We start from the raw sequence: 14,244 nt of genomic DNA, 5'->3' as shown, positions 1-14,244 counted from the left end.
TTCACAGACTTAAACCAGAGATCTCATTTAGTAGGAATGTGTGCATGTAGCAGCATGTGTAATACAAGGAAAAAACGTAACTTGCAAAGAGAGTTATAGGGTTATAAGCCTGAGAGACATTTACAGTTATTAGATTTGTTCAGCTACATTAACAGCCATTTTGAGCTTTTGAGATCAATGGGTATGTGTGCAATTAGAGGCTTCCATTTCCAGTTAATACAGAAAAAGATGTGAAAAGTACACCATTTGTCTTAAACATTCAAATATTTTTTTATTAAATAATAAAATACAAAGATTAGCATTCTGGGAGAATTTTTGTCAAGCAAATATATTTCCTACAAACTGTTTTCCCAAATATTAGTTTTGGCTTTCTCTCCACTGATACTTAACTATATGGAATTACGATGTAAAAGAGAGCAATCTAATTAGCTGCCAGCTGTGCAGTTGTGTAATTACTATTGTAAGTCAGAACTTTTTGCTAATTATTATGTGTGTACATATATTGTATATATGCACAGCTACATAACTTATTATTATAGACACTCCTTGATAGCCAAACTCAATTTAATTGGCCAAAACAGGCCTATGAATGTAACTGAAAACAATTGAAATCGTTATTGGTAGTAAAAACAGTTGATCATTTCACCAACTGGATGAACATGGTGATATAATTCTGTCTCAACGTGACTGCTTAACAGGAATACACTATATTGCTATAAGCATCTTTATATCTGTATAACTGCACACACACAGTAAGGGTTGCACTACTTTAACTATATTAGTTTCTTTACCAAAGTAGTTATAGCAGTACAAAACTGTGTAGACCAGGCCTTATTCACCCATGTCCCCTCCCTTCTGTTTAAAGTCTGAAATATTATGTCCCATCCTACCAGGAAACCTATTGCTGTGTACTCTTTACTGACTTCGGCCATGTCTATACTGACGGTGGCAAATTCGCTGCCTCCAGATCGATCTTTCTGGATCGATTGAGCAGTCAGTGTAGACACGCTCAATCAATCAGGAAGTCGACTGAGTAAAACCACCCCTTCAAGTAGCGTAGTGCTGCGTCAATGGGAACGCTGTTCCCATCGGTGCAGCGCAGTGTAGACAGCGCGCAGAAGGGGAGCAGAGCAGTCGATGTGCATTACACAAGCTACTCTGCGTAGTTTGCGTAACTCCCGTCGACTGCCGCCGAATCGCCAGGTGAGTGTGGACCAGGGGTTCATCTGAATTGACACAAGACAGTCTTAAACCAATTTAAGAGTCTCCACACAAGAGGATTACATCAATTTATCCAAATTCAGTTTCTAAACTGATTTAGTTAAATTGATAGAATTACTTGCTAGACAATTTAAAACTTTGTTTTTGTTTACCCTTCAGTGATTTTTAGATAAAGGTTGTCTTTGTCAAAGATTCAAACCTTCCCCTGCAGCTATGGTGTGAGAACACACAGCAAACATGCTCTAAGTCAAGACACTGCTTCCTACTATTAAGAAGTCTTCAAGCAGAAGTAGGGATGACTAGACTTTACATTCCTGATAGTTGTAAGGTTTTTTAAAAAGTAGAAAATAAAAATAAATAAACTCAGGCCCTCTTTATACATCACAAAGAAGCAAAATAAATATATAAATAAAAAGCAAGCATTGCACCATTTAAAAAAGAATAATTTGCATTAAACCTTTAATGGAAGGGCAGAAACAAGTTTAATAAATGAGATATAGAAAAACAAATAATCACAACATTAGCTGAGAAATTGCAATGGAATGAAAAACTACTTATTAAAAAAATACTTTCAGTAGTTGAAATAACTATTATATGCTAAACTATTATATGCATACATTTTCCCTAGAACTATAGTGCATAACTTCAGGTATGCATCCTGAAATTTGTGGCAAGGTACATTTTATTAATCTAAAAATACAAAATAAATTATATAAGCTGAAAGCTTCAAAAACAGTGACAACACTAATTTTCCATGTGATTATCACCGCTTTTCAAAAGATTTATCTGAGTAGAAACTGATGGTTCTTCCAACTCTCTTTGCTTTGCTTTACTTTGAATATGTGACACTAATTGATCAGTGTGGTAGAAAATAAACACGTAACTTTGGTATTTTAAAAGGCATTTTTGTGTATTAAAGACTTCAAGGATCTCTCATTTATATGAAGATGCCTGCGTAGATCTGGCTAGTTTTTGCCCTGGAAAAGTCTGGGAACATAAGAATCTTTTCCCAAAAATATGTTTTGTTACAAAATTGACAGAAAAGTATCTAAACACAATCTAATCTCTAGCTAAAAACAAAAAAGAGCAATTAATAATCTGTATCTGGGAACAAATGAAATTAATAAAAAAAGTTACTGTAATGTTTGATCTAGAAGAGGATTGATTTCAGGTGATTTGTAAAATGACAAAGAAGTTCATTCAGCTGATAATTTGACATAGGCAGAAGAATTTCCTTTTACAAATATTTTAGACTCCAGTTTTTATGCAGGGGTTGCACTGTGACTCTCTGTGCTTAGGGAGAAGAATTCTCTCCCTTCCCCCTGCAGATTTCCCCAATGTCCAACTTGATTATTCAGAACTGGAGTTGCTCCTTAGTGCCTGATCCTGCAAAATGGATCAGGCCCATTTTGGTAGCTCTTCACATTCTCAGTCCCATTTAAAATGTGCAGGATTCTGATGCAGAGAAGGTGCATGCTAGTCTGGATATACACTAAACTGCTAAAGCATCATGTGCAATACCCATATAGGTTTTGAATATTGGTCTTCTTAATTTTTATAAATCAAGACACTGATCACTAATGATGCACTTTCTTCATTTTTCTTTAATAAAGAAAACTAAAAAACTGCTTAATACTATTGTTGAAACAATTCATACTGCTAGGGAGCAAGGGGTTCATAGATTATAAAGCCAGAAAGTACCACTGTGATCGTCTAATCTGGCTTCCTACATAATATAGGCCATAGACCTTCCCTGAATTAAAGTAGCAAAATTATTGCATTAAATATAGCATCAGGATTTTCTCAGGCAACATGTCAACTAGCTTCAGGTTCATTAACCAAAACAAGCAAGGCAGGATATGACATAATTTGTCTTTAGAAGGCACTGAGAATCCTTCTCAGAGGCTTGTGAACCAAGGCATTCTGGTTTTCATTCTTGTATTTATTTTTCTACCACTCTGGCTAATTGGACAGTACAACTGAGGTATCTTTGATTTGCAGCTAGAGAACCTGTGAAAATGCCCCTCATTTGAAATCAATACAGTCAGGAAACATAAGCAACAGGAAAACACCTGAACAGTCAGAAAGACAGGAAAAGGTCAGGAAAGTGATCTGCAGAGAACAGAAAGAATGAGTAGGAGGAGAAAAGCTTTAGTAACACCATAAATGCTAGCATCAGTTAAGAGAGAGTATGCAACATGATTAACATCAGAACACTAGATATAGTAGCAATTAGTCCTGTGTGGTACTGAATTATACTGTTGTAACTTGTGTTTACCTATATTGATCAGTTTCAGTTACAAGGGCATTAATTTCATATCTGAGAGCTGATTGGGGCCCTTTATGTATTGGACTGGTAGTATCAATACACTTCCTCATGGTGTAGTAGCCATGGAGATAGAATTACAGTGTCACACTGAGATACTGGTTGAAAAATGCAGAATTATCTTTGTGAAAATATTCAAACACATTTTCCAAAACATTTTGATCAAAACTGTGAATTCTTAGACATTTCTATAATGTTCTAAATTGGTGAAAAAAGAAAAGAAAATTTAAGGTTTGCAAAGCTTTAATAATTTTGAAGAATTTTAACCACCTCCACCAATATCCATTACTTATTATTTTTTAAAAATTGCATTGTTGGATTTGTGTGCAGATTTGAATGTCAATCAAAATTATAATAAAACAATTGTCTTAACTGTGAAGCGGATAACTAAATTCTCCACATATTACAGGGAATCCTTAAGTCTTCATCATCCTCTTTAGTTTTATCGGCTGTTGAGTGTCAGGCTATCAGTCATCTTTTGGATTATCTTCAAGAATCAGTGGATTGGAAGCTAACAACCATAGATGAGTTTGAAGTATCCAAACTGGAAGTGGACACATCCAAACCCAACATATTGATGGTAAAGCTACAGCCAATTGGCAGGTATGGGGCTTGTTGCAGTAAAGACCAGAATGGACATTTCTATATACAGGATATTTAAACCTGCTTGACAATGCCATGTGTATTAACTATGTATATGAGTCATTAAGGCCCAGATTTTTAAAGATGTTTAGAGGTTGCTGTGCTCAGTTTGAAACACCTAATTGATTTAGGATCCTAAATCTTATTTTCAAAAGGGATTTAGGCACTTAGGAGCCTGATTCCCATCAACAGTGAAGTGACTGAGTGCCTAAAACCCTTTGGAAATGGTATTTAGGATCCTAAATCAGTTTGCTGTGCTCAGCTTTACAACACCTATGCCTAAATACCTTTAAAAATCTGGGCCTAAAACAATAGGGTTACAGCATTCAGAAAGTTATTATTATCAAATATTTTGCCCTAAATATACACTCTGTATTATTTCACATCCTCTGTTAAGTTTACCCAAGACAATATTTGAACGGTGCGGAGAAAGTCAGTCCTATTTTACCTGTCTCATTATACTAGAAAAAGGAAGCACCTAATGGAATTAAATGGCAACACATTTATAACTGATAAAGGGAATTATTTTATGCAACACATAATTAACCTGTGGAATTCACTGCCGCAAGGTATTCCTGAGTTTAAGAACCCAGCAGGATTATAAAAAGGATTGGATGTTTATATCAATTTTGAAATCAATTTAGTCATATTAGACAAGATAATGATATTAGAATGATAACATATTTAATACATAACTATAAAATAAAATAAAATATATACAGTATACGTTTTAAAAGGAAATTATAAAATCCCTCATGCTTCTGGGCCTAAGGCATCTTCTCTCTGCTGGAGTTAGGCATGTTATTGCATGATTGTTAATTATGGGGCTTTTACACCTCTCAGCTGGAGTGTCTGGTACAGAGCACTGTTGGAAATAAGATACTGAACTATATGGACCATTCACCTGAGCTGGAATGGCAATTTGTATATTTCTGTTTCAACAAAAAGCTATGACGTTTATAGGCAGTCCTATCAAGTGCTGTCAGCATTCTTGTTAGGTGCTTTATCTCAGAATAGTCATATACATTATTGTCTTTGACAGGACTTTGATTATTTTATCTTATCTGATAATAACTTGTTTGGTTGTCAATTTCACGACCATTTGACATGTTTCTAACCAGCATTTCCATGTGACAGCAGTGATAAATCGCTGTAAACATTTCTGTCACTGATGTCATGAGAGGAAATAACACATGGAAATGCTTTTAAACATAAAAGTAAACTGTACGTTTGAAAAATCGAAAGTTAAGTTGAAATTTATTTGAGGGTGAGAGAGGGGGGCTATTTTGCATCTGTTATATTGTGCTCCTTGGAATCTATCCTGTAACACCCTCAAGCCTTTGAGCACTTGCTTTTATATTTATATCTCCCAGAATTCAGTACAATCAAATAACTGGTTTAATTTGAAGCTGATGCTAAAAATTTGGAAACCACACTGCAAGATTTTGAGACAAACACAAAACTTTTAAAATATTAACTTAATATTTACAATATTGAGTTTTGCTTATTGCTGTGCCTTAAAGGCCAATTTATGCCTGCCCTATGCAAAAGGGGAAGGCAGATGCTGAGTAGTCCCTTCTCGCCCTAGTGGACCTGCACAAGAGGCAGCTATAATCTGCTTTACTATGCAGGGGAGCACTGCCAGCAGAATTAGCAGCCTTAGAAAACGCATGTTTGGACATAGTGAAGATAGGACCTGTTCTGCTCGCAACACAAACAATCAAGCACTAATGTGCGAGTGTTGGAGAGAAAAGAGCTGCCTACACCGTTTGCAAGGTGTAGCAAGTCCCTCTGCTTAGTTCACTCCTCTGGTACCCTCACATATGTACCATTGCTTGGGCGGTGGAGCTCCTCCCTAGCTCCAGTATAACTCTTCCTCTATCAAAGACATAACTGGACCCTAAGATAACACAATGATATATAGCATGTTACAATACCGATCCAGACAAAAGCCCTGTCCCAAGAAGCTTACAAGCTAATATCAGACAACATGACTTAATGAGAGGGGACAAAACTTAATGAGAGGGAGTCTGGGGAGGGTAGGACCAGGTTAATACCAATAAAGTGGCTTCCTGGTCTGGGGAATTGAACAGCTTGGTGGAACAAAGAAGTTTAGGTTTTTAGGAATGACATAAATACATCTTTCTGTTAACTAGTTTCTTGTAGGCTTTGCAGAAGAAATGGACTTTAACGAGGCATTGAATAAGGGGGTGAGGGGTAATGACTTTGTAGACCAGCATAGGAAGGGCATGCCAAAGATGGTCTTTGATTCCATAAGATTCTTAAGAATGTTATTCTGGTTTATAAAATATTTTAATTATCTTTCCTTTTTTATATAGATTCAATGATATTTCTACTGCAAAAGCTTTCGCTGCAAATGGTAAGCAATGTGGTTGCTGTATCCAGTATTTCATGATTTGGTCCCATCTTCCTCAGAGTGCGTGCTATATCGTCTAGTGATTCCCAACAATTGGCATGATACTATTACGAGTTCTTTAGGATTCTATTCATCTAGCTCCACCTATGTTATTTTTCTATGGCCAATCACGGTAGCATTTAGGCACTGACAGCTGGAGCCAAAGTCCACTAGAATCAATGGAAGTCTCCCAGTTGACTTCACAGGGCTCTGTATCAGGCCCTGAATGTGACTGATCTTTTGTGACCGATACTGAATTCCATCCCTGCTTCAGCGATAAGCCTCTGCTCACTCTCACTAACTATCCCTTATTAACTTCTGTACATTTTAACCCACTATTTTAGTCCATATGTTTGTATGTTACAGTGCACACAACTAAATATAGGTGTCAGTTTCAACATGGCAAGACTGAGCTCTTAGTCTAAAAAATGGTATACATGATTGAAAAGATTGGGAAATGCTTCTCTAGCCTCTGTAAAATGATTTTGGGGCCATTCAAAGAGTGCTTAATTTTAAGTTTAATTTTTTGTTAGCTTTGTAGATACCACCACCACAGGATTTGCTAAGGGGGCATTAGTGCCCACATTTCTGTATTAAAAACCCGTCTTTCCCCCTAGGGTATGTAAGCTGTGAAACAATTACTATATGCAAATAAACAGCCTTCATTTTCACATGGTTTTAACTTGAACTCCAAATCAGAACTCGCATTATGAAGCCTGCAAATAATTGTGGGGTCAATCTCCTCCGCACAAGTGATTGCACACACAATCAAGTCATTCTTGTAGGTGGCTAAGTGCTATACAATGCGCATGCAATTATATGTGTCCCAAAAACTGCAGTTCTACAATCAGAGGCAGCTGTTGAAAATCAGGAAGAACACATTCGTTCTGAAGTTAATGGTGTAAATGTGATGCTTTATTTTTGCTTAGGACAACTCCAAAGAGAATTTGTTTTCTAAATAGCTCTCTGGCTCTGAATCACTGAGACCCTGTGGTAGCATCATTAAGCAAAAAAAAGCATAAAACACTGGAGAGAGAGGCTGAGGGCTGCTCTAAACTCCACAAGCTGGTAGCAGGCCCCAAGAGACATACTACCAGATGACTACTCTGGCAGTGTAGCACTCTCTGGCCACACCCTTCACATCTCTCCTATTCTGGAAATGCAGAGATGGTGGGATGATGTAGGAGTTGGTTATACTCACTCTGAGTATTGGGAAGCATCAGGGAAGAAGTGGCCAGTTTCTGCTTCCTTCGCACACCTGAGCAGCAAAAAGCTAGGCTCTGGCCTGCATTTCAGTTATGCCATCAGTTATATAAAAGTAGAAATGTGTCCACAATTCATGTTCAGTGCTTTTGGTTCATTTGCCAACTGTTGTGATATCAAAGCACTGCTGAATAACTCCCGATAATATCAGTTACAGTGAATTTAAACTTAAAAAATGAAAAGTTACTGAACTGCTGATTTTAAAAAAAATAATCTGCTGAAGGTCTATGGAATTGATGGGACAAACTCATAGAGGAATCTCACTATTCTGTACCATCAACTGCATTAGATAAAGGGCTCCCTTACAGCTTTCCAAATCATACATTCCATGTTCCAGCAAATCTGTTTATTATTGGCAGCACAACACTTTCCATTTGCCAAATGTTACTGCTATCAGGAGACCTCTCGAGGTCACAATTGCTTGCAAGGTTATGAATTATTTGTATTTATTATTTACTGACTACTGATAGCTACTATTTGGTGTTTGGACCAGTAACAAAAAATACCATTTATCACATCCCCATAACATGACAAGAATATCATTAACCAATAAATATTGTGTATTGTTTCTGACAATAGCAAGAGTAAAATCTGGAGAAATACTGCAGTCCTGTAGCAGTGGGTAGCAACTCAAAAAGCCTTGTATGAATGTCACAGTAAAATTTTTATTTTCCTCCCCACTGTGCATAGTTTTAAAATATGACACATCAAAATACTAGAAGACTCTTTCAGTTTTATTTACTAGGGATACCATGTTTTGTGTAAGATAAGATAAAAGTCACATCTGGATTTCAAGCACCTCAAAGTTTGACTTGAAGTGATTGGATGGTGTAGGTAGTTTTCAGCATGTTATAGAAATAAGAAATTGTGACATTTGGACTGGGGCTCGGAATTCAAACCTCCCCAAAACTCCAAGTATCCAGACTTATGGTTTTAGTTAAGAGTTCATTTTCTCTGTGTGTGCGTGTGTAATAATTGTGAAAAGATTATCTTTGACTGTCTCTCATTTTATAATGATCATTTTTTTTCTCTTAGGCTATTCTTCTTTCGTCTCTTCAAGATGCTTCCCCCTCCAATTTTTACCTCTCTTTTGCTCCTTTTGTTTCCTTTCAGTATTTGCTCTTTTCCTCTTGAGGCAGAGTATATGACATCCATGCAGGTTTCCCCTCATTTTTCCTTTTGCTAAGATTCTTCCCTTCTAAGTAGAACCTTTCCTTATCAGCTATCAGCTAGACTCATCCCCCTGAAATGCCTCATTCTGCACCCATTCAAGTCAATGGCAAAAATCTCATTGATTTTAACAGTGTAGGATCAGGCCCTTATTGAGGCACTTCCTCATTTATTCCTTCTTTCCTCCTTATTCTCAGTCTATTTCTCCTAACCTCTATTTCTTACCTGTTACTTTTCTCCATTCTTTTTCATCTTTCTCCTTCCTTCCCTTTCCTAGTCTTTCTTTTTTGCTCCATTTTTGCTGCCTCTTCTCTTTCTTTTGACTTCTCTCCTTCCATTCCCTTTTGTCTCCTTCAGATACTTTCTTCGTTCCTCCCCACCCCAATGATGTAAAAGTCCAGTGAGGAAATTAAACTAGATTAGGAAATAACACGATAATATTAGTGCTGATCCTGCAGTTCTAATTTAAATAAAGTGTTCCCTGAAATGAATGGGAGTCTCAGTAAAGACTGCATGTTCTGGACTTTCCAGAAGGAAATAGGAGCAGGGACTTTTTTCCTGTTGTCAGTTTTGGCACAGGTTCTTAATTTATATTATTTTTATATATTTGTTAGATACTAAAGATATGGATGCAGGATTCTAGTTGTATTGCTACAGGCTTTTTGTATTTTATCTTTTAAACATTATTATTATTGTAATGTAATAAGTATCAAGTAGAGGATGCGTGATGCTGGGTGCTATGTGAATTTAGAGCTAGACACTGTGCCTGCCTTGAAGAGATTCTAATCTAAGAAACATTCATAAAGATAGTTTAGAAGAATGGAGAGTATGTGTGCGGTGGGTTTTTGGTGTTTTGTTTTGTTTTTTTTGGTAACAGGTGAATTGTAGTCTTTATCAGGCATACTGTCCCAGGTATGTTCCCATGACAACTTCTCTGAATAAACAGATTGCCTCTAGACCTTTCTGAAAAGCAAAAGTCATTGATATTCGTGATAGCTCTACACTTGTTTCCTCATTTCAGTGAAATGCTAAATAATGTAATATTATCTCAGAAGTTCTTTGATTATATTATATGAGGCAAACACACTTGCATTTACCTAGTATTATACCTGCTGCAAAAGGTAACACAAGCTGTTGTGTTTTTTTAAGTGGAACTGCTGCCTGAACTACTGCATATAAATCAGCATAATGTAATTTCTCAGAACTAGACCAAATATATTAGCTGTAAACAGTCATTTATGTTGTTGGGGAAAGTCTGTGTCTTTTTTAAATAGGAGATAAATTTTGGTCATCGTTTAAAAAAAACCCACCTTTTAGATATCTACCACTCTTGCAAACTTGCCAAAACTCTGCTAAAAAAGTTACTTAAATCTTCACCAAAGCTGCCTACATGTGAGAGCACAATTTCAGTAAATAAGAGGTTAAAAAGGGTAATGAGATGAGAGCAAATACTGATAAAATTAAGCATAATTACTGCAGTTTGTCACCTTAGAATCTGGTATGAGAAGCCTGTTTTGGTTGGGTTGCAAAATATCCAGTCATCGGAAGGGTTTGCTTGGCAGACAAGCAGCAGTAAAGATACTGAGATAGGAAATATTAGCCCACTGACTGACTTCTCCATCAATCACACTGAAAAAGCTAATGTTTCTTGAAATCCACCAGTGCTGTTTATCTTAGGTATTTTTTTCCCTAGCGTTTTGAGCTGCAGCGTGGCAAGCCTTAGATAAGCTATAAATTGTCAAAATTATTTATAATGTTATGAATGAAGAATGATCCATAAGAAAATTCTTTGGACCTTTCTGAAGACTTCTGCAAAAATATGGCAAGACACTGAGTTTGGAAAGCCAGGTACTTTGTAATGATTCTTCCTATATAGCCACATAGTTACACCACCTTCTTCATGACTTTACTCACTTTGTTTTCTCAGAAATGGTAACAGCAGTGCTAATTAAGGACCTGCTTCTTCTCTTATTGAAGTCAATAGCAAAGTTGCCACTGACTTCAGCATTAGTAGCATCAGGTCCAAATTTCACAAAGGCAAGTAGAATTATTATTATCAGTATAAACACAGTTTCCTAATTCATCAGCTTTATTTTTAATTAGCTGGTAATTTAACTAGCAGTTTTAGGCATCCTTTTCTCATCTGCTAGATGCTGTTTTCTTCCTTTACTTTCCTAAAACCCATCCTCCCAGGTATCCTCCTTACTTTACTTTCTTTTTAACGTCAAAATCCCTCCTTTAACTGAATTGTTGTCTTGTCTATTGTGGATTGTAGGTTCCTTAGGGCAGTGAATGTCTCTTTCTTTGTCTATTTTTGTAAATCCAGCCTCGGTTGGAGTACTGTGTCCAGTTTAAGAAAGATGTGGACAAATTGGAGAGAATTCAAGCGAGAGCAACAAAAATGATAAATATTTTAGAAAACCTGACCTGTAAGGAAAGATTAAAAAGAAACCTGAGCATCTTTAGAATTGAGAAGGAAGATTGAAGGGGGACCTGATAAGTCTTCAAATATGTTAAGGACTGTTCTAAAAAGGATGGGGATCAATTGTTCTCCATGTTCACTGAAGGTAGGACAAGAGGTAATGGGCTTAAATCTGTAGTAAGGGAGATTTAGGTTAGACATTAGGAAAAACTAGCTAACTGTAAAGGTAGTTAAGCACTGGAATAGGCTTCCAAGGGAGGTTGTGGAATCCCCACCACTGGAGGTTTTTAAGAACAGGTTGGACAAACACCTGTAAGAACTGGCCTAGGTTTACTTAGGCCTGCCTCAGCACAGGGGGCTGGACTTGATGGCCTCTGAAGGTCCCTTCCAGCCCTACATTTCTGTGATTCTAAATTGTCATGCAACTTACGGTGTCATATAAATTATTTTAAATCATAGTACTAGTAAGTATAAATACCCCTCTATGCCATTACTTGTATTATGGCATAGATTTTTAGTTCTCAGTTTAGAGTTTGGTAAGCTATACAGATTTGTATTTACAGACAAAATCATTGGAAGACTGACTAAGATTCTGCAAGAACAAGGAATTCAGTTTTCAGCAATTTATACTGCAATGAGACCTTCAAGGGTGAGTAGTTTTCTGTGTATAGAACTGTCAATTTTTTGGCGTATATCAATACTTGCTAATGAATATTGTACATGACTTTCAGGATTATATAATGATTACAGCAGTAAATCCTGTATAAGAATTTGCACAGAAAGGATTGCCTGGGTTTTCACAAGCAATAGATATATCATTAAGCAAGTCCAGCCCTATATTTTTAGTAGACTATTGTGAATTTGCCACCTTTTTGGTGTCCTTATAACTAGTAATTTTTTAAAAATGTAACCTTTAGATTTTTTCCCATTTAATTCTTCTTTTTTGCATAAAAAGGACCTTAATGCAGCACTGGTTGGCTCAGGATTATCAAGTCTTTCATCTCGGGTCACTGGTTCAAATCTGGCTCAGGTCATTATCAGCCAGAAGTTGTTAATTAGCTGATGGCTGTTAATTGTCCAATGAGAACTCTGTTTGTGGCCTAAGTCTAGTTCCAGATAGATGAGGTTTAGCCATAACAACCAAAACTAATTGGCACCTTTTGATGGTTGTCTGAGAAGAAAGAACAGTAATCAAATAGACATGGACACTGGACTACACTCTGATCATATTTGCAGATGACATACACCTTAGTAGAGAGGTAAATAATGATGAGGACAGGTCACTTTTGCAGTGTGACCTTTTTCTTTTGGCAAGCTGGTTGCAAACAAACAACATCACTTTAATACAGCCAAATACAAGGTCATACATCATACAAAAAACGTAGGCCATACATAAAGGATTGTGGACAGTACCTAAAAAGCAGTCACTTTGAAAAGGAATTCAGTGTCATAGGGTACATCTACATGGGGATAAAAAACCCACAGCTGTCCTAGGTCAGTTGACGTGGATTTGCAGGGCTCAGGTCCCGAGCTGAAAAAATGCTGTGTAGCTGTTTGGAGCCTGATCATCCTCACAGCAATTTTTAGCCTCATAACCTGAGCCCCGTGAACCCAAGTCAGCTGCCTTGGGCCAGCAGTACTTTTACCCCTGAGTAGATGTACCGTTAGGGGGTAGCCAACCAAATTTGAGCTCCTAGAGTGATGTTGTGTCTAATTTGCTCCTTGGATAGAGCTGGTTGGAAAAATTTTGATAGTTTCTCATTGGAAAATTCCAATTGACCCAAACCAAAAGATTTCACAGGAATGTACCAATTTCAACAAAATTTTAATTGAAAAAGATTGAATTTTTGTGGAGGGAGAAAACACCCAAGCTTTCATAGCCAATTGTCTGGTAGTTAGAGCAGTCACCTGGGATTTGGGAGACCCAGGTTCAAGGCCCTGCTCCAAATCAGTCAGAGCAGAAATTTCTGACTTTAAAACCTATGGGTAAAATCCTGGTACAACTGAAATAAATAAGAACGTTGCCACTAAGTTCAGTGAGACCAGCGTTTCACCCCATGAATCTAATCCATTGAAATGGTCACTCAGGGTTAGGGTTAAGAGACAGTGGTGGACCAATATGAGGAAGCTTGCATTGCTGTTGTCTCTGCTGTACATGTCCTGTGGATAAAGAGTGGACTTCAGTCTCCAGGGCTTTCAGTCAGCTTCTTTTGCAAGTAGTAAATTCTGTATTGTAAAGAAGATTCACAATAATAATTATAATGAGTTGTCAGAATTCTTTCCTGTACGAAATGGAAGTAAGGCAGTCATTCTCAAATTGCAAATATGCATTTGGTAGATTTTGAATGAAAAAATGTTTTTAATGAAAAAATTGGGGTTGGTGACAGGAATGTGAGGAATGTTGAGAGTAATTGAAAAGGACTATTGAAGTCTGTAATGATTTCAAAGTGATTCAGTTCAGGCAACTTGAGCTTTATTCAATAATTAAAGTAGTGCAGTCATTTTTAATTCTTCGATGTTCCACAAACTGAGCTGTCTTAAACTCTTCTACATTGTAAATTCAAGCCCATGTAAAAACACTTCAAATTATTTGCATGGTACAAGTGATCTGAAATTACTGCAGTACTATCAAAGTTTATCAGCTGCTGTACAGTGTGATGGGAGGCAGCCAGTAAAGCCCCTGTTGGAGATTCATCTATCCATACTTCCATGTGTAACCCAGTGGTCAATATGTGTTATGCTTCTCCATCTTTGCTTGGTCCAATGAAGATACGAATGTATCCC

General features: G+C 36.9%; 1 protein-coding gene across 4 annotated transcripts in view; it reads left to right on the top strand.

Annotated features, from left to right (window-relative positions):
• Positions 1–14,244, top strand: part of LOC137163873 (V-type proton ATPase subunit S1-like) — a 95,000-nt gene that overhangs the window by 34,415 nt on the left and 46,341 nt on the right. For all 4 annotated transcript variants that reach the window (XM_067564298.1, XM_067564296.1, XM_067564297.1 and 1 more), the window contains 3 exons: positions 3,957–4,150; positions 6,529–6,569; positions 12,024–12,109. In XM_067564298.1, coding sequence (XP_067420399.1) covers positions 3,957–4,150; positions 6,529–6,569; positions 12,024–12,109 — 321 coding nt within the window. The remainder of the gene's footprint in view (positions 1–3,956; positions 4,151–6,528; positions 6,570–12,023; positions 12,110–14,244) is intronic.

The sequence above is a fragment of the Emydura macquarii genome, unplaced genomic scaffold, assembly GCF_026122565.2.
Source record: "Emydura macquarii macquarii isolate MOO-44397 ecotype Brisbane River unplaced genomic scaffold, CSIRO-AGI_Emac_v2 contig_2636, whole genome shotgun sequence".
Lineage (NCBI taxonomy): Eukaryota > Metazoa > Chordata > Testudines > Chelidae > Emydura > Emydura macquarii.
This window is presented reverse-complemented; position numbering and strand designations above follow the sequence as displayed.